The sequence below is a fragment of the Rhea pennata genome, chromosome 10 (assembly GCF_028389875.1).
Source record: "Rhea pennata isolate bPtePen1 chromosome 10, bPtePen1.pri, whole genome shotgun sequence".
NCBI lineage: Eukaryota > Metazoa > Chordata > Aves > Rheiformes > Rheidae > Rhea > Rhea pennata.
This window is the reverse complement of record NC_084672.1, coordinates 3,443,394-3,464,464: the sequence shown is the minus strand read 5'-3', so window position 1 is coordinate 3,464,464 and position 21,071 is coordinate 3,443,394. Positions and strand designations below refer to the sequence as shown.

Here is a 21,071-nt window from a genome sequence, read left to right as displayed (position 1 = left end):
TTTCCCGTTGGGGCAAAGCCTGGTTAAAAGAGGCCTGAAGTTTGGCAGCCAAATTATTTCTTTTTCCAAGGTGTATGTGATGCTTTCTGGAGCCCGTTCTCCGCCTGCTAACCAAGTGATTGGCACAGTGGCACCAATTACAGAGCTCCGTTAAAACGTGCCAGGCGATATTAATATGCAACAACACGAACGCCTTTCTTTTGTAAGTAGCAAGTAGAAAGAAAGTAACAACTTTCTAATGTTGATCATTTAGGTCTTTTGTGCATTCTTTGTATTGTGGCACAGTAGCCTTCCACTTTTTAGACACATGGGTCTCCCGCTCCGTCGGACACTGGGCACCGTGGATTAGCATATTTAGAGTACATTGCAACAGTTGACTATTCAGTATGTGAAGTGGTGAAATTTACTCTATTATTTCTAAACACTTATGGGAACGGTGCTCCTGTCAACCAGTCAGCCATCTATTGCAAGCTTCTGTGTCCAATAAGTTACCAATTAATTGGCTCCTACAATCGTCGTATAGCTTACCTCTTGAATGGCTCCCTCTTTAGTAATTTCCTTCCCATTGTGCGGCCCTTTCTGACAACTTCTGTATAACGCTATCAGATAATCACTGTCTTTTCTCTCTCGCCTCACTCTTCTATATCTCTCTAAATAGTGTATTATTCTGCCTTGGTACCTTTTATGGAGGCCAGCTCAGTGGCCTGTCAGTTCAAGGGTAAGGATACATTAAAATCATCATTCATTCAAAAGGCTTTGCAGTAAGTGCCCAGGATATTCATTTGTGCACGCATACGGGTCCAAGCCTGAAGTGTGTAGTTCTGAAAGGAAAAGCCCTATCTTCCCCGAACAAACCCCTAATGATTTTACATTTCTCCCAGAGCCTGCTCTCTAATGAATGTTGACATTTCATGCGCTGCGAGACGCAGCAATTCTGTTTGTGGTCAGGGGCTACAACGTATTCCCAAGGAAATTAAATTCAAAATTGATTGTGTGACACTCAAAAACTGGCCTAGAATTTGAATGATTTCCTGCAAGCAAGAAATAGCTGTGTTTCCCACTGAAAAAAAACGGCCAGGTTTTAGCAAAGCCAAAGCAAAAAGTGGAAATGGTTTCACAGCTTCCCCCGCCCCTCGGCCCTCAACAGAAAGCTGTAAAAGCAGAATTGCTCTTTTGCTCATTTCTGAGGGAAGAAATGCCACAATGTCGGAACTGCAGGTAAAGGGGTTCAAACAGACGCGTACAGATGCCAGCGGAGCTCCCCGGCCGGCGATGCCTCCTCCGCCTCCTCCCGAAACAGCTACAAGGAGACGACAAGTCCACGCTCGCACAGAAGGAGAGGTAAAATAACGGGGTCTCTTTCCTGTTCAGAAGCTCCATCTCTGCTATTGTGCCAAAAAGCAAAGTGGAAAAGGTATTTACTTTTGGCTGTAGGCAATGCTGAGCTTAGACCATCCAGAGGAACATCGCAGGAAGCTATTACATCTTCATCGTTATGCTGCTCTACAGAGACAAGTGTTTTGGAGAAGGTAATAAGCTGTTATAATTAAGGCAATTATAAAATAGTTTATTATAGTTGAGCACTAATACAGAGCTGCCTTGTGTCCAAGAGAACCAAAACAACGATAGAGCATATCTGGGGAATTTTTAAAATGGCATCAGCCTGACGGTTATGGCTCTGGGGAAAAAATCAGTTAGCGGCAGACAGGGTTTGAGTGTATGAGCCACCGGAGGATGGAAGCTGGAAGGCAAGTGAGGAGAAACCACGCGGGACTGCTGCTGGATGCATGTCCTTGTCACCTGGAGCGGGAAGTCACCCTTCCTGGGAGCCAGGCCCCGACCCCACCAGTACACCCCTCAGAGAGCCCCGGGGGAGAGGTTTTGTGGCCGGCACTGCAGCGTAAGACAGAATTAACACTATTTGTGCTTCACAGCTACCTTGCGCGGCTGTGGAGATGAGCTTGTAAAATTAAGTGACTTTGAAGAATAAGAATGCTTGGAAAGTATTAACCGGGCTCAGTAAACGCAATTCCCCAACAAAAGCACACGCACATGGAGTTACAAGCTCCAGAAGATAAAGCAAAAGGCACCAGCTCTTTGCTTAGCACAGATTTCTGTCTAGCAGTAGGAATAAAGTGCCATTCTCAGCAAAACATTTTCTGAGCTAATGTTGCACAGGTAGAGCCCAAAATAACCCTTGCTTTCAGACTGGAGGAAACACTGCAGTTAGCTCTTCCTTGCATGTATGAAGCCTCAAGACAGTGGCTCTGGTTTCCACGATGATTAATAAATACCAATAACCCCACCAGCAAGTATCTGCTTTTTCAGAGCTTCAGATATACAGAGCTTCAGACATATGCTGTCTTCACCACTCCCTTCCCCTCAAAATTTTTTAAAACCCAGTGAACACAGAGCCAGTCTCTTTCAAGTCTGTTTTACGTGGAAGAAGTGTTTGTGTACGCTTTAGCTTCTCTGGGCCAACAGTGGCGATGTTTTCAATGCAGCAGAGGAAAATGCTGTCACTTGGGGAAAGATAAAATTATCACCTTTCATGAAATGTCTACACATTTAACCAACCCACTTCTCTAATATGTAAAAACAGGATCTTGGCAGAGAGAAAAAAAAGAGACTAGAGAGGAAGATAAAAAGCACTCCGAGCCTACAATTAACCTGCGTGGGAACGGGAAGGCTGAATCACTCTTTGCACGAAATCGTTGGTGGCACCCACCTATTCCCCCTGCGAGGCAACGGAGGGGAGGCGGAACCGGCGGGGCGCGGGCTTACCTAGGCGGCTCCAGGACACTATGGGCCGGGGGTTGCCCGTTGCGATGCACTCCAGCACCGCGGTCTGGTGCACTGTCAGCGTCAGGTTCTCCGGACCAACGAGAATCATGGGATCCTTGTAAGCGGTAGAGTGGGAACCTGCAACGACAACGTCGTCGTTAACAGATACCTGTGTGGCCTCCTAGCATCTGATTCTCTCTTGTGCAAAGGAAACCAGGAGGGCTTCATAGGTTTTTAGCCCCTGCCAAGAGTCTTTTTGAGAGATGCTCTCCCAGGGAACCTCCTCAAAGGGCTGCAACCCACAGGGTGCTCGTTATCATGCCTTCTGCAGCACCCCTGCTCTCGCCAACTCTGATGTAACTGCATGCGATGAGAAGATGCATCGCATCGCTTACCGCTGATGCAATCACTCTTTATTTGCACTGCAGCAGCACCAGGAGGCAGGAATCAAGAATGAAACCCCACCATACAAGATGGTGAGCAGATCACAGAATGACAGAATCACAGAATGGTTGAGGTTGGAATGCACCTCAGGAGATCATCTAGTCCAAACCCCCTACTCAAGCTGGTCATCCAAAGCATATTGCGCAGGACTGGGTCCAGATGACTTTTGCATATCTCCAGAGAAGGAGACTCCACAGCCTCTCCGGGCAACCCATCCCAGTGTTCTGTCAATCTCACAGGAAAGAAGTTTTCCTCATATTCAGGTAGAACTTCCTGTGTTTCAGTTTGGGCCTGTTGCCTCTTGTCCTGTCGTGACACATCACTGCAAAGAGTCTGATCCCATCCTCTTGACACCCTCTCTTACAATATTTGTATACGTTGACAAGATGCCCATTGGTAAGTCTTCTCCAGGCTGAACAGGCCCTGCTCTCACAGCCTTTCCTCATACAGGAGATACTCCAGTCACTTCATCATCTTCATAGCCCTTCGCTGGACTCTCTCCAGCAGTTCCATGGTTCCCCAACTCTGAGGAGTCCAGAGGTGGACACAGTACTCGAGATGAGGCCTCACCAGGGCTGAGCAGAGGGGCAGCATCACCTCCCTTGACCTGCTGGCAACGCTCTTCCTAATGCAGCCCAGGACACCATCGGCTTTCTTGGCTACAAGGGCATTGCTGGCTCAGGGTCAACTTGTCCCCCAAAACTCCCAGGTTCTTCTCTGCAGAGCTGCTCTCCAGAAGGTCAGCCCCTAGGCTGTCCTGGTGCATGGGGTTATTTTTCCCTAGGTGCAGGACCCTGCACTTGGCCTTGTTGAACCTCATGAGGTTCCTCTCCACCCTGCCCTCCAGCCTGTCCAGGTCTCTCTGAATGGCAGCACAGCCCTGAGGTGGATCAGCTGCTCCTCCCAGTCTGGTGTCATCAGCAAACTTGATGAAGGTGCACTCTGGCCCTTCATGCAGGTCACTGATGAATAAATTGAAAAAATATTGGACTCTGTATTGAGCTCTGGGGGACACCCCGAGTTACAGACCTCCAATCAGACCTCCCTGAGTGAGAGAGGAGCACGGGGAGGGCCAGGAGCAGCGCACTGCCAGGGATCAGGGCTCGGCTCAAGCCCCCGACCCATGCCAATTCCTGAACGTGGGGCTTTTGATAAGCAAAAATCTCATTGGAGAGAAGCAATGCACTGCAAAAACCTCTGCAAGAGCTTTTCGCCAAGATCTCCTTTCTTCCTGCACTTTTAAGCCTCACCCTCTCACAGCACATCAGGTGCTGAAACCAGGGAGGCAGCAGGGGGGATTCTGCAGCGCTCGGAAGGCTGCATCCGGCTGGCTCATCTCTTCATCGTTTCTGCAGGGGCTAAACGGGGGGTGATAGAGCGACTCAGAGATTGTGTCTAAACGGGTAAAATCCAAGAAAAAGCACCGTGTCAGTGTGACTTCAGAGCTGACTTTCTCACTAAACGCATTTCACTGCAAGCCATAAAATGCAGATTTTCTGATGAGAACCAGAACGTGCGATAAATTCATGCGACCAGCTGCTTAACCTCGAGAGAGCTGGGAAACAATACCTTCCGCTCAGTACCTCAGAGTGCCTTTAAAACCCATGCAAATTTATTGTTCTAAATCACAATACTAAACGTTCCTGTTTAGAATAATAAGATATTATCATCATATCACATAACAATTTCAATATTTCAGAACGCAGAGGAATGAAATGAATTGTTCAAGGTTAGCCAAGAAGGTCGATAAATGGGAGCTGAGACCAAAGCAGGATTTATAGAGCACGCTATTTTGGTAACAAAAAAAATAATCGTAGTCTTTGATTTGGGTTCAGGGTCCTAAATAAGCATCCTGATTTTCACGGGAGCTGAACACGCAGTAACTCTCCAGGACATCAGTCTACCTCTTATTTAAATAATCTCCCGGCACGTAGCCTGGGGTATCCCAGCACGTGCCAAAGCCGGGTCTGGATGCAGACTGCTGCTCAGCGCCCTGAATTCAACCCGAACTTCCCCAGCTCTGAGATGGGCATTAACCCCAGGCTCCCCTCGGGGGCATCGCCGCTGAGCAGGCACTTGAAGGTCATCAATCAGTGGGGCTGGCAGCTGCATCCGCGCCGCTCGCCGTCACGAACGCGGGAAGGTGCTGCGAGCAGGCTGCTCCATCCCGGCAGGCAGGCACCCTCCTCCTCCTCCTCCTCCTCCTCCTCCTCCTCCTCCTCCTCCTCCTCCTGCAGGGCAGCGACGGAGGCACGCGCTCCCGGGACCCGTCTCCAGCCTCCATCCCCTGCCAGAGGCTCGCCGGGAAATCCAGGGCAAAGCAGACCCGGGGAAAAGGTTTTCATTGCACGCTGAGGGCGTGCAAACGAGCAGGCACTGCAGCTCCACGGCTGCACAGCAGCCGATCTGCAGCCCCAGCCCTTCAGCAAACACTTACACGCTGCGCTCGCACCCATCGTCAGATAGCTTTCTTTAAGGAGGAGAAAAACCACAAACATTTCACAGACAGGAAACCTGGAAAACATCCATTTCAAATGAGGGACGGTCAGATGAGAACAGCTAGTATTTTCTGCTCTGAGGGGAATAATAATCCGGGGCAGTAAATTGTTGCACAGAACTTTACCACGCTGAAAATCTACTGTTCTTCTTCCCCTCTGTGCGGCTACTGTTCACAGAGATCAAGAAAGCAGATACGTAACAGGCATCGAAAGCTCCCAGGCCTTTCGGAAGCGGCTAACCCGCTTGCTTTCCCCGTCAGGGCTGATGCACGCAGCCTCTCTCTCTCCTCAGTCTCACCCTGGTTCCTGCAGGCTGCTCTTTTGCGGTTGGCAGAGGCTCATCTCACGCTGGGTGCTGGTGGAAGTCTCCTCCTACAGAAGACCTGGCCAGGTGGCCGTTCTGGAGGAGACGGCCAGGGACCCGCAGTTAGGTGCGGCCGCCCGGCGAGAGGATCACGGCTCAGGGAGATGCCGCTGGTCCGCCCCAGGACATCGTTGCACCCGGCGCTGTACAAATCCTGTAGAGAAGCTGCTCTGGCCAAAGGGCAGAGCACATCTCAGAGGCTATCCTGCCACCAGGACCTAGCCACAATTTGTGGATGATCATTTCTCTCGCGCTCCTCTCTTCCACACGGAATCACTTTCTTTAAACCGGGCTCCCCTCTGAGCATCCTTCCTGCCGTACATTGCAAATGAAGTGCTTATGACCACAAGGTACGGAGAGCTCACACTGGATGTCCAGACCTTTGGCTTCTTTGCCCAGCAGAGAGAAGGTAACAAACGCCCCAAGGTCCAGGAGAAGCAAACTCTTCCATTTTCACATGAGGAGGTTGAGAATATTGAGGGCATTTCTATGAAGCGACACACAGGGGTCATTCGCTCCTAGCTGCCTGACCAGACTTGGTCGTGTGATTTGGTACTGCCCGCTTCCCTCGTGCTAGGCACCGTTACTGCACCATCCAGAGAGGCTTCGGAGGCTAAAAGCGTTTCACATGAAAAAGACTGACCAAAAAATAAACGCCTAAGTAAAAGGCAACAAACTAACATCAGCATTAGAAGCCAGCTGATCAGCTATCGCTCCAAGGGGCTCCAAGAGATCAGTTTGGATCCCGCGTGTGTGGGTGGGCAACGGGCAGGTCTGTGGAGCGCAGCAAAGCTACGGAAATGAGGTGAGCACCTTTGTACCTAATCCTTCCTCCACTGTTTTATGCCACTGACCTCCAATGTGGATGGAGAACCAAATCAAAACACAGCGCGGGTGCCGAGGATGTCTCCTTCTTCTAAGGAAAGGCTGGCCTGCTTCGGTCCCAATGTAATGCTAACAGCCAGCAGAACTTAATTCCCCTATTAGATAAATAATTGATCACCTTATGTACTGCAATTACTTCCAGAGTGGGCAGGTCTCATAAGGATATGATGAATCTTTCACATTTCCAAAAGAATTTATTTAATGTAAAGCTGCTGTAACTCATGTTCTCACCATCCTTTCTCTCCTCAGCAACTGGTAGTAATTTAACGCCAAAGGGACAAATTAATCTGCTATCAAATGGACCGAGCTGGCAAGAACCCATAACAACCCAGAACGAGGAAGATGCTATTGCTGGGCAGAGGAACGCTTTTCAGTGCTATTATCCTAATGCTCTGTTATACCATCCCAGTCCAGGACGGCAGCAGGAGGAAGACGACGGAGAGGCTGTTAGGACAATGTTCACCAGTACTGACCTGACACAGTGAGTCTGGCCTCCCGGCTGAATTTCACATTAGCAATATTGCTAGCAACACAGTGAAAAATCCCACTGTCCTCTGCCCTCAGTCCGGTGATCTGGAGGACTCCCTTCGGAAGCAGCGTGTACCTGCAGGAAGGGCAAAGCAGAAACACGAACTCGCAAGGCAGGACGTGAGCGGAAAGCGGGCTGCGCGCCCCGCGCGGCAGGTGCCCCCGTTTCTGCCCCAGCGGGAGGCAGCGGGCTCGCAGCAGCGCACCCAGAAAGCCCATCCCACACCAACCACCGCGGCGGTTATTTCATTTTTGCATAGTTCAGCCTCTGATATTCTCTTATAGAGTGTAGGAGCCTGGTTTTTTAATCTTCTGATACATCTATCAGAAAGGATGGCTTTTTCTGGAAGGCTTTGATGTAAATGCTCTATATTTAACCCATGGAAGAGCTTCACAAGTGCATTCTCGTGTGAACATCGCTGACCACGACAGAGTGAGCTACCGTTCGTCAGCTGGCGCGCGGTGACCATGCACGGTCACCCAGGGAACACGTGGTTGCACCTCACGTTCCCAGCTCCAGGTCCCAGCTCCAGGACTCAAATGAATGTAATCTTAAATGCATGGGAAGGCGTATCAAAAATAGATATTGTGTGTGCATATATATCTCAATAAATATTTTATATATTAAAATATAGGTACATTTAAAACGTACACGTGCACACACACCCATACATGTATAAATGTGTAAGCATACACATACACTACAGGTTGCTTGGCAACTGTGTGTTTAAATCGGTTGGCAGTAAGTCATTACACTGTGATGAGTTAATAATCCATTTCCATCTGGAAGATGAAGAATATCTTTTTCTATATCAGCATATGGTTAAGTGTCTATAACCTGCTCTCTGCGCTGGGCTCCAAAAGCGCGGCCCGGCGTCGGAGGCAGCGTGACAGCAATCAGTTTTATACGTCCTGAAGTTGATTGCAATCTCTCTGGGACTTTAAAATGCCCATTGTTTTCGATGACTTATACCACAAGACGCCTTCATTTTTGTTAACAATCTGCCCACAGCATTAGAAGATTCAATTCCAAAGCTATTATTCTGCCTTCAAAGCCTCAAAGTGCAAGACTCAGCATACAAATTTATATACACTTTACACGCAGAAATGCACCGAGCATGATTAATGCAGAAATCCAATTCCGTTTGAGAAGCAACCCTCATCACCCAGTCCCATTCGTGTCAGAGATTAATCTACTGAGCTAACAATAAAAATCTTCCATAGCAACTTTACTCCCACAAGAAGCCAAATCTACTCAAAATCAGGGCACTAACGATTGGAAAAATGCTCCTAGCCCACCCTCTCCAGGTTTGGGCAAGCTCCCTCGCCCTGGAGGAGTGGTGAGGATGAGCATGGCTTGGGGCTTTCCAGCTCTTCCTTCTCAGTCTTAGAGAAAAGTAGTAGTTGGGGTTGCACCCAAATCCCTCCCACACGTCTGTCCCCAGTGACCCTGGGCTTGAGCAAAAATTGGGAATAATGCATGAAGGACTTCCAGGGAACTGCACATGGCCTGCAGCATCTCATCTGGATGCACACAAGGGGTCAGGCCCAAACCTGCACCTCATACCTCCGCTGATGCCACCTCAGACAAGCTGCCCTGCTATGCCACGCCACCAGTCTAGGACTCAAGTGAGCAAGGAGCCTCCAGAGGAGATCACATTTAATAAATCAACCCTTTGCTGGGCTAAAAAAATCCCAGATGAAAAACACAAGGAAAAACAAAATGTAACAACTGCAGTTTCCAGCTCCAGGGCTGGGCCTCTTGGGTCCTTCTACTGTAAGTTCACCATACAGCGGAAAAGGTCAGGCATTGTTTCAGCCCTCGTGTTTTCTCCAGCCCCCAAAGAATCCAACCGTCTTCTGCTGCACAACTGACATTTTAAGAATAGAGGCTTTCAGGAAAATATTTACAGCTTCCTGGTTTCATCTGTTCCCAACGTACGCACATCAGTTTGCGATCAAGGTGTGCTGTGACTGATTGTCTCCTGCAGACCGGCCGCACGGCTCCCGAGCTGCAGCTGGGACCGTCGGAGGCTGGCCGGCGCGAAGCACGCGCTTCCTGCCACCTGTTCGCTGCTGTCCCCACTGCTGCTCTGGAGATCAAATAACGACTAGGGGCATTTCCTACGCAAAGGGAGCAGCCTGCCAAACAAAGGAAGCGAGGACGTGCCGGCCCAGGTATAAGCTGGAGAAGAGGGATTGCATGGGAAACGGCAGCCCAGGGCTCTGCAGGATGCTCTGCTGCCATGGCTGAAGCATCACGAGGGAGCCACCTGGGAAGGCAAGGCTAGTGGCTACATTGCTTTTCCAGTGCTTGCAGGAGTCCAGGACAAACTTGCAGGACCCTAAATCATATCTCTGACTTGGAAGGAGTTTCACAAATGGAGCCAAACTGGCACAAAGACTGCCAGAGCCACCCCAACTCTGCTAAGATCCCTGGGCGGGCTTTTCATGCTGAAAAGTCAACGTGGAGGAGAGCTGCCTCCTCCCAGGAAGGTCAGAGCGAGCCACTGCCCCTCCAAAAATCAGCTAACAGGGTTTATCTGGCTCTCCTATGAGATGCAGCATTTCTGTATGGTCCTTGACCAGAAGAAGCCCAGAAAGCCTGCAATATTAACTAGGAGAGTCTTCCAGGGCAAAAATGCTGGGGAAGAGCCTCAGCCCAGGTCTGCTACATCCTGCGATAGCTGTAGGGGAAAAGCAAACCTAGTCAGCTGCTTCTTCCCGGGGGCAGGGCGGCGCTGTGTGGTTTGGACGTCTCCTACCTTTCATTGTCTGTGTTGACCGGCACGCGATTTTTCTGCCAGAGGATGACCGGCTCAGGCAAACCGTGGATCTGGCACTGGAACCTCGCGACTCCTCCTTCCTCCACAACTGCATTTTGAGGGTGGATGTGGAAGTCGGACATCGCTGAAAGACACAAAAACAGACAAAAATGTTCACACGTGAAATGAGATCTACTGGCAACAACATCACATGACCTTGAAGCACCCCAGTTTCCCAGAGCTGGCAAATGAGACTGTAACATAACACACCCTGGCAGAAGAGAAGGCTGGTTTGCAGGTAACCTCCTGCATGGAGGAAAAAGACCACTGACAAGCTCTTGCAGTACATCTGCCCATGCACACTGAACTGGTTGACCCAGCTGGGACAGAAGGCAATGCTCTATGACCCATGTGCTCTGTAGCAAGGTCTACAGGGGCAGCAGGATGCCCAGATACTGTGCTGGCACTTACTGGAGGTCTTTCTCAACAACTGCAATGGGCTTCAGATCCAAGCTCACATCAGAAAAGAGATGTCTATCTTTTCTGTTCCTTCCAACACCAAGTTGACAGTGTTTCTGTCTTGTCTGCTGTAAACATGCTTCTGAAGTGCATGGCTTGATTACGAAATTCATTGTGTTTTCATGCCTTCAATTAAATTGCTCCCAGACACTCTGGTAAAACCTGCAGCCCTTAATTTTCCATCTCTGCTGGGCATGTGCTCCAGGCAGCTTCAGCTCATGGCATACTCTGCCTTCCAGCATCACGGAAGCAACATCACATCCCCCTGCTATGGAGCATCAGGCCTCGGTCAATGGAAAGAGTAGGCAGCCCAGAGGTCAGCAGCTCAGCTCACCAAGACACTGGGGTGAGGACCACCCGACCGCCCCGGCTCAGGGCAGCCAAGGACCATGCATGCTGCAGCTCCGTACGCAAACGCCAAGGACGCTGGTCAAACATGGCCCGAGGCGACGCAAGGTGGCAGGCACTCGGCGGGGGCAGAAACACCGGGGGGCCTGCAACGCCCGCAGCTGCTTTGGCTTCCCCAGTCAGCCGGCTGGCAGCAAACGGCAAATCCCAGCCTGCCTGCCCAGGACAAACACAGACCAGCCCGTTTCTGCACAGTCACAGCTGTAACCATTGTGTGGGAAGTCTCTGGCATGCTGTTAGAGCTACATAAATAATACAGTAATTATTACTATTAATTAATTGCAAGGTGCTGCCTGTTGACTCTGCCATAAACATATCTGAGGCTAATAAACATCCCGGTGGTTATTTAGCTCATGATTCATTTATAGTGCCACATGAGCGGGAAGATCTCTCCCATTATCAGATAAAATAAACTCGGAGAGAGCCCCCTGCTCTGCCACCCCAGCCCGGTAACACCCCTCTCCCCAGCAGGAAAGCCTCGGCCCCCTTTGCATGCACCCAGTGTAATGAATGTACCTCGGCGACGGAACAAGCTGCGTATGTGTCAGGGCAGCTTAATCACTCATCTGCAAACTCCAGTTGGGCTCAGGCAGATGGGAGATGGCCATTAGCAATCATACATTAAATATGTGCTGCATTAACCCGCACTCCTCCCCGAACCATCACTCTCCGCCCGCTTGCTGCAGATTTGTTAAGCTGACGGCGTAACGCAGCAGCGCGGCCCCGACTCGGGGACGTCGGCGGGCGCTGCCGGCCCCGGGAGGTGGGTCTGCAACGCCGGGCAGCCAGGCGCGCGGACGCATCAGCACGAGCCGAAAGACGATGCCCGTATCTATTTCACTTTTCCGGGATGGAAGATAACACGAAACGTCCCGTTCGGGTACGGGACAGAGCCCAGGGGCAGAACGGCTCTTTACCAATTAATGAGAATGACACAAAGCTCGTTAATAAAGCAAAAAACTGCAGCGATTCAGATGCCTACAGGAAAATTCCTTTGGGAGGTACAGATCCCCGGTGCTGAGGCTTCTCAGGGTCTGGCAGGGCTGACGAGAAGAGGAAGGGCTGAATGAGAACGGCCCTGGCGCAGGCAGCGTTCTGCTAGCTGCAGAACTCATCGCCGTTCCTTTATTTCAATAATATCATCTCTTACAGGTAAAACTGCAGCAATAACCTCTACTCTTTAAAGACACTTGTATTAATATTTATCATGAATAAAACATGGCAAGTTATAAATAATTCAGTTATGAGGATGTTAAGTAAAATATTACTCTTCAATGACCCTATAATGTGGCTCTGAAGCACAGTTTTATGTTAAATGCCTAGGAAACACTGTGACCCTTGCCAAGACCAGCTGGTTTGCAGAAGAGGCATTAAAAATTCATGCAGCGAGCTACAAAACGCTATTTTTACCACAGGTTTACGAGTTTATTTACAGCTGCAGAGACAAAGGCTTTCGTAGCCCCTCCTGTAAAACAGCAACAAAGTTGAAAGCAAGCGATTACCTGGATGCTGTTTCCAGCTGGGAAATAAATCACTGCGTGTGCAGAGGGGAAGGGACGGGAACCCGCTGCTCGGCGGGGGTAAATCTCTGCCGAGCCACGAAAGATTTTCACATACGTCCCACCTGACCGTAGCAAACTCCGACAGCGGAGAGCCCGCTCCTGTCTGCCGCCAGTCTTTTACCCGACGCGCCAGGGCTCCCGTTATCCCGTTATCCCGTTATCCGACGGGCTCTATTGTTCCAGGCGACGCGAAGAGCTGCGCGAGAGCCAGGGTGGAGCTGGCCAGCAGCCAGGGAGCCGCTTCTCATTTCTATGCTAATGGATATAATAATTTTTTTAATAAATACAGGCAATCACAATATTCCCCCGCATCCTCGAGCCCTCCAACCCGTCTGCCTGCATCACCCATCACCCCGCCACGGTCGCCTTCATCCAGCCAGCCGGGCTGCACCCATGTGCACACGGAGGAACCGGGCCCGTCCCGGGCCAGGGTCTGTGCCCCCCGCTCCCCACTAAACTTTCATTTTCCGTCTCCGTGTGCAGTAAGGTAACACCACGCACGGCGTGAGCGTAGGTAGCTGGCAAGCTGCAAAACCTCTCTTAAACCACATGTGCACTGACTGCTCCGTATTGGCACGTGCTCGGCGGTGATGAGGGTTAGGCAGGCTCTGCAGCAACCACGGCTGTGCCCGTCATGGATGTCACCTCCCTACAACTTAGCAGGTGTTGCCAGGTCAGCCTGAAACCTCAACACTCACATTGCTTCTCCAGGTCAGTACAAAACCAGCTGAATTTGCACTGGAGCAGCGCAGGGAACAGCTGTGTCGTTATCTCCGCAGCGTGGAAGATCTCAGAGATGCTCCACGCCGTGGCATCTTGGTGCTGCTGCTATCATCATGCCTGAATTTTTGCCCCAGTACGTGTGGACCAGCACCGAGCAAGGAAAGGCAAGAGGACGTGCTACGGAGCAGGGCTCAAAGCAGATGGGGAGCTATCGCAAAACCCTCCCACGCTGTGGGCACAGGCACACCTGAAAGCCGTTGGCGAGCCACGAGCCCTGCTGCGAAGGCCCAGCACTCTGCTCGGAAAGCTGCGGCGATTTGCACCATGCAACAAATACGGCGAGGGAGCACGGTTTGGATGAGCCGGCAATACGAAGCTGCGCCACTGGTTACGGAAGATCCTACGACACTTGTCATTTAGCAGGACCACTCTCGCTGCAGCACCCCAGCTGTCTACAGCCGTACCGGACCACGAGTTGGAGGAGTTGCTCATCATCTCTTCCTCCTACGTTGTATCACGGATGATCTCATTTGGGGAAAGGTTGGATCATGGGTGAGAGTCTTCCCTAAAGAGCACCTCAGGCGCAGGGTCTCCCCTCATCTAACCCTCCCCAAAGGCACATCCTACGGACACCGCACTAACCCTGCAGCATCTCGCAGGTCAGCAGCGGCTCTTCTCCTCATCCATATTCACGGAGGACTTCTGCTAGCAAACAAGTTTGCTGGGTCTCCTCTAATCGAAGAGCAAACATGCTTCCCAGCCCAGCAGACCCCGTGGAAAGGCCAGTGGGATGAAAATGAAAATAGGTATTGAATGAAATTTTCTTTACTCCATGAAAAACTAAATTGAAACCATTAGTGGCCAATCCTTTTTTGCTCAGTTCAGCATTAGTGCTAAGCCAGAGATTGACCTAGATTTGATATAGAAAAAGAAAACATTAACTTGGTATGTCAAAGCAAATCCCAGGCCTGTTAGAATCATTAAAACGCAAACATTATTATCAACTGCAGGCACAAGGGGAGGAAGAGGACTTGAAAGGTTCAGTGCCAAGCGTGGTGTTAAGTGAATGTTGGGGAAGCCCAGCGAGGTTTACAGCTGCATTGCTCTTTGTTTTTAAATTACTTAAGGGGAAACAAATACCCAGGTTGGCTGTGACAGAGCAGGGGAGGTGCTGAGCATCCTCACCACCACTGAAGCCTGGCAGTCTGCAAGTGCGAGCTCACAAGCAAGGACTTTTCTCCATGCTTCTGCCACTAACTTGTAAAATACAGACTGCTTTCAATAGTTAAAACACTGCAAAGCTGGCAGGGGACGCAAAGCAAGAGCTTAACGGGGACATGCCTCCAGTACAGGGCGCCCTGATGGGGCTCTGCAGGTCTGGCCGGGCCACCTTCACGGGGGAGAAGCTCGCAGGCTGGTGACGGCCCTCCCGGACGCCCCGAAAGCCGTGGCGGCTGGACTTCCCCGCACCGAAGGCTACCAGACTGGGACCAGACTGGTGCCAGCCTGGCCGCGGCGATGCGGCGGGAACGGGATGCACCTGGAAGGACGGCGCTGGGGACAGGAGCTTCTTTCGCACGCCCTGCCCTGATTTTAGGGGCACAGCGCCACCGAGCTGTACTTCCCACTCCAACAGGTCGCTCCGCTTGCTCCCCTCCGCGCTCTGCCAACGGAGGATTTGCCTGTAGGAAAGAGCCAGGCACAAAAGATGGGGGGCGTACGGACTCCACGAATCCCAGCCTCCCCTCGCCGACCCGTTTCCAAACGGGAACGCTTTTACAAGCCTTTAAGACAGTGCACCTTCTTTTTCTTTCTTTTTTTTTCTGTTTTTTTTTTTTTTTTTTTTTTTTTTGTTGTTGCAGGGTGGTGGTGGGGAAGATGCATTTTAAAAAAGCAGGGCCGGGTGGCCGCAGCGCGGCGGCTCCTCGCAGCTGCGGGCAGCCCCGGCGCCCGCCGGCCGTGTCTAATGCCGCTATTGTGCGAGGCCGCGGCTGCCCTGCTCCGAGCCCCGCTTCGCGGGCCAGCCGCTTTGTGCCCGGCGGAGCGTGAACGGCAGCGCCGCCCACTTATCTATTTAATTCTCGAGGAGTAGCGGGAGCGGGGGCCTTCGCTCCCAACGAAAGGGAAGAAAAATCGCCTTCCTCCGCGGCAGTGCAGAGGCAAAGCCCCCGCGCCCGCCCGTCAGAGGGCTGGAAAGCCCAAATCGCTCTTCTCCTGATCTTGAAAGAAGCTGCGAGAGGTTGAGTCCACAAAGACGTTTGGGAGGAATGCAGCTCACGTGGAAGTGGCCAAAACGCGTGGCCGACAGGAAGAGGGGCGAAGCCCGGCTTTGTGCCGCGCCGGGCGGCCGGGCGGGGAGAGAACACTTGCAAATAGGTGTTTCGCCCTCCAGCATTTGCTTTCCCTGTGCTTTTACCCGCCCTCGGCCTTGGCCGCTCCGCAGGGGCAGGCGGCATCCCGGCGCGCGCGGGCCGGGAAGCTCCTCGTCGCGGCCGCCGCAGGGACGCCGCCAGCCCCGCTGCCGGGCAGGGAGCTGCCCCGATTTACAGGCTAACGAATTTTAAATGAGATGCGTTTTTTTTTTTTTTTAATTTTTTGTTGCCAGCCCCCGTTTTTTTTCTGCTAGCAATCACGCCGGTAATAGCTGGAAATCTTCAGCATCTGTTTTTACCAGCTCTCTCGTAATTAGTTTACTGACGCGTTTCGCTGCGCCTTGGGCACTTGCGGGGAATTTCCGCGCTCCGGTCTGCGGGGCGCTTGGCCTCTCCTCGCTCGCGCGGGGAGGACGGCTCCGGGGCCGCCGAGCCCCTCGACCGCCGCGGACCCTCCGCTGAGCGCCTTTGCGCCGGCTCGTTAATTACCTCGGAAAAACTCCTTTCCGAACGGAGCCGGTGATTTGTAGGAGGCTTGGGCACGGCGCCGTTCCCGCCGGGCCGGTCCGCAGCGGCCCCCCAGCTCCGCCGGCCTCTCCCGCCGGGCCCCTTGGCCGGGGATCAAAGCCGAGGGGAGAACGGTGCCCGGCCGGCTGCCGGACCTCCTCGAAGGTGGAACAGGGAGGACCGAACCGCCGAGACGCCGCGGCAGCTTCCTCTGCGGTTCGCGCTTCCTCCTCGCGGCGGCAGAGCCGTTAGCTGCCCCCTCGTCCCCGCAGCTGCGCTACGGACATAAATTCCTGCTCGCTCCTTGGCAATGGCAGCGCCTTCCTATTTTTCTGGCAGCGATCCAGGGAAATTCAAGCTGAATTGCGGCCATTCTTCAGAAAATAGGCCAAATCCACGAAAGCAGGACACATGACCGCGTACGTAAACCTCGTCTTTTTTTTCTATTTATTCGCAGCGAGGAGCCCCGTCGGCTGAAAATAGCTCATCTCTGGAAGATGCCCTCGCCGCTCGCGGCTGCCGGCCAAACCGCCGCCACCTCCCAGAGCCGGCTCCTCGCCGCGGCGTTCCCCGAGCCGAGTCCGAAGCAGGCGGCCGGTGCTCCGGAGCGGATCCTCCTCTCCCGGATCGCTTCAAAATCCACCGGGCGGCTCGTCGCTGTCCGCAGGCACGACGCTGGACACGCGTGAGGGCACAGGGCAACCGTTCGGGACGGGAAGGCAGCGGGGGAAGGCGCGCGGAAGACGCCAGCGCCGGCCGGCTTCGAGGAGGAGTTACACCCCGCAAACCTCACCAGCTTTGCCTTCCTTCGCCAGCGCCCGCGGGGCCACGCGCCCCGCGCCCGAGCCCTCCGCGCCGGAGCGCGTACGCCGGCGCGCTTCCTACGCTGCACAGGGACAACATCACCGCGCTCGCCGGAGACGGCTCCAGCGGGGAGCTGCCGTCACCGGGGCCTCGAACCACACGAACAACCAAGCAAAGCAGAGATTCACCTACGAACACTTTGTTAAGATGTTTACAGCAGGTCTTCAGACGTTCTTACGGCTCTGTGCTTTTTTTCTTCCTGGAGATCAGAAGGACATCAGCAACCTCACGCAGCTCCCCGGCTCTCAGAGCGCTTTGGTGAAGCTGAGGAGCTGGAGCGGCAGAGCTAGAAGAAAGGCAGAGCCGAGCAAACGCTGGGCGCATAAGCAGCCGCGCAATGCAAAATTGAAACCGATGTTTGCCTTCGAAGGCCCTCGGCGAAGGGAGAGCCAGGCAAACCGGCAGCTCCTGAGCTACGATGCAGGGGCGGGATGTGCTTCCCGATCCTGGCATCCGGAGAGGGAAATTGGGATTCACCCACCCAAATTCCCCGTCACCGTGTGGTTTCATTTGAATAGCGGTTTGTCCAGGGGCAGCGAGAAAAGGCCTGGGAAGCTCAGCGGCCGGACGCAAATCCCGCGGCCTCGTTAACTAACGAGCCGCTAATGCCGCGCTGCAATGGATCCGCCAGGAAATTTCGGTGCGCGCCTGCCGGGAAGGGGCTGAAGATGCTGGTGCCAGGGCTCCGGGGCCAGGCTCGCGGGCCGGCCAGCACGCAGGGCAGTAGCCCTCTCCGTGGGACATCCCGCCGACCCGCACCCCGGAGCAGCACTTGCCGCCGCGAGCACCCGGCTTCCCGGAGCCCCGCGGCGCTGAGTAAGGTTGCCTGCGTCTGGCACCGGCTCGTGAGGAGAAGTTGAGAGCTGCCTCGACGTGTTGGGGAGCCCACCCCCAGCCTGCCGGGACACACGTCCCCCTGCACCCCCTGCTCCCGACCCGGCCGTGGGTGCTGGAGCCACTGCACTGGGCCAGCGCCTCCTTGCAGGTGGCTCCAGGCGCCAGAAGGCTCCCCAGGTGCTCCCTGGGGGAAACTGAGGCACGCTGGTCGGTACCTAATGCTGTTTCCCCAGCGCAAGAGGCAGGTCAGGGCCCTGGCTCGATGTGCGAAAGCATCTGCCCCCTCCCCTGAGCTCAAACGGGAAAGTCAACGCTGGGGCAGGGACTGCAGGGCTCTGCTCCATCCCCGGCTTCAAAGAGCTGCTGGGACCTGCCTCCGCAGCGGCCCTAGCAGGGGATCGGGGCGGCGGGCTTAATTCGGAGGCGGGCAGGGAAGAGCCTGGGAAGAGGATCAAAGGAGCGTCGCCAGCGCGGCACCCTGCAGCAGGTCACCGCTGCCGCAACTAGCGGCCTGCTTACTGCCAGCGCCGAAAAACCACCCGGTCCGTCTCGGAGGCGAGCTCAGCGGGCCGGGCCGTCCGATCGGGGACCTTCAGGGGCGCGCTGTGACGAACCTGCGGCCAAACAAAACACGTCTCCCGCCGGAGAGGCACATCCGTGCCGGCCCGGACGCAGCGGCCGTTGCAGAGCCCGGGGATGCTATCGGGGCGGCCGCGACGCAGGCGTTCGGGGACCCACCGCTGCTGCCCGCGCCGAGCTCCTGAGGACGGGACCGTGGGTAATCCCAGGGCATTTCTACGCTGTTCTGGACTCACAGCCCCTTCCTGCAGATGGAAAGTTTTATTCTCAAATGCGCAGAGAGCCACAAGGCAGCAGCTTGAGTGATTACGGTCTCGGCGCTTCAGATCTGCTATTATCTGCCCACATTTTACCTATCGGGGACGGCAGTAGCATATGGGAAGCGTAGGTGACACTCAGCGCCGGCAGCAACGCTCTAACTCTTACACAGCTCGCACCGCATCCCAATCACATCCCTGCTTCATGAAGTCCTGCCAGAGGAGAAGCAGACTTTTTGCTGGAGAGAACGGGAGAAAATCTCTCCATGCAATTAATTTGGCTCCAAATTCAAACTAGCTGAAACAAGCTGTTGATAAACAAGAAACACCATTGGGATAATAGCAGAGCGGAGGCTTATATTAAACAAGCATCTTCGGATGAAAATATCACTCATCTAAAAGGCATCACCATTCATTCATGCTCGATAAAACACAAAATGGTTACAGATAGAGCTGATGGAAAATGCGAACGAGAAATGGAAGTAAAGCTAGAGCTGCCAGGCAGGAGAAAAAAAAAAAAAAAAAAAAAACGCAGTGAAGATGTCGATTTACCATTCTGCTTTAGGAGACAATCCAAAAGCAGGTTTTAATATCTGATAAAACTTCACCGCTGGCTGCCATGCCACCTGACAGAGGCACAGAAGGGGACTAATAGCCTGGGTGTACTACATGATAAAACACTTTAAGTGGCCCAGCTTTACCCAGACTTGCCACTTTTAGGGGTGTTTTATGGCTCCCTGCTTTCCATCAGTGTCTCACCAACAGCCCCTGAGCACACACAGCTCCTCACCTACCTGCTGGGCCACGAGGTTCCTTGAGCCTCAGCTTTTTCCATGCTGTCAATTTTTTAGTGGGAGATGGTTGGAGAGCGGACCCACGCAGGACGCCCCACGCAGGACACACGATGTATGATGTCCCATGCAGGGTGCCCCACGCAGCACGCTCCGTGCAGGATGCCCCATGTAGGACGTCTCACGCAGGACACCCCATGTAGGACACCCCATGTAGGACATCCCATGCAGGGCTCACCCTGGGCTGCCTCTGGACTTCTTGACTCCCGCATGGCCCCGTCGGGGCTCCCCAGTGCCCGCTCTGCTCTCACAAGGGCTCCGGCTCCTTCCAGGCCCTGCTTCATGCAAAGCCTCCACTGAACTGGTTGGATGCTGCTGGCTTGGCACTAAGGAGATACGTTGGGGCTCGGCTGCAAATGCACTGCTGCTTTATAGACAATCTCCCAATCCAATAAAGAGGTGTAACGTTATCTGTCTTTTCTCCTCTTATTTCCCAAGGAACATTAAGGCTGGAAACATCTTTCTGTTTCACTAATAAAACTTTTATACCCCCCCGCACCAGCACTTTCCCGTGTGACAGCTCCAGGGTGAAGAGGGAAAGGAGCCGTGCAACGCGCGTGCACAGACCATCCTCGCCCAGGAGGCAGTGTCAAACGTCGGAGTGACGCCTGGGCACAGCCTGGAAAAATCCCCTGCCCGAGCTCGCCATCCTCCTCTGTGCCACCCACCTGCAGCTTGCTCTTGCCCGTCAGTGCATGCAAAAGCTTTTATTGCACACAGGGTAGCACAAGACTTAAAAGTTATTTGGCTATTCCAGAAAAAAAAATGCAATCAAGATGGGTTTGACTGGCTACTTTGAGTCCTGCCCTTCATGTTTTCGCATCAGGCTGGTACCAGCTTGTTTTTCCTGACACCCACCCTCTGTTTCTGCAGTCTGACCAGGAGAAGCTGAAAATCAGGAGATGGACAGGCCTAACAACCCCACGGCCCGCCGCGAGGCAGCGGCGTCCACACGAGCCTCCAAGCCAAGCCTTGCCCACGCAGCTCCTCGCGTCGGAGAGGCGCTTCGCTGACTTCTGGCAAAGTCCCTCGGGCAGCCTGCAGCTGCACTGCCATACCGGAGCTGCTACCTGGGCAGGCTAGTTTGGTTCCTGCACAAATTACACGACAGCAGGAAAAGTGCCCTTTCGCCCACTATCACTGCGTTTCCAGGACTGCCCAACTGGTAGAGCTACGTGAGCAAAACCGCTTCAGCTACAGGTTGTAGACACCTTGAGGTGGAAGGCAACAGTAATTTTTTTAAGGAGTATATGGTTATCAATGCAACCAATAAACCCAGCAGCTAACAGTAATCTCCACACCGTATTTCCAGTTGGGAGGAAGA

General features: G+C 53.2%; 1 protein-coding gene across 1 annotated transcript in view; it reads right to left on the bottom strand.

Annotated features, from left to right (window-relative positions):
- IGDCC3 (immunoglobulin superfamily DCC subclass member 3) overlaps window positions 1-21,071 on the bottom strand; it is an 87,030-nt gene that overhangs the window by 27,917 nt on the left and 38,042 nt on the right. The window contains exons 3-5 of the mRNA XM_062584001.1: window positions 10,269-10,413; window positions 7,449-7,579; window positions 2,785-2,922 (exon numbers count right to left, since the gene is read on the bottom strand). Of these exons, the coding sequence (XP_062439985.1) occupies window positions 2,785-2,922; window positions 7,449-7,579; window positions 10,269-10,413 (414 nt within the window). The remainder of the gene's footprint in view (window positions 1-2,784; window positions 2,923-7,448; window positions 7,580-10,268; window positions 10,414-21,071) is intronic.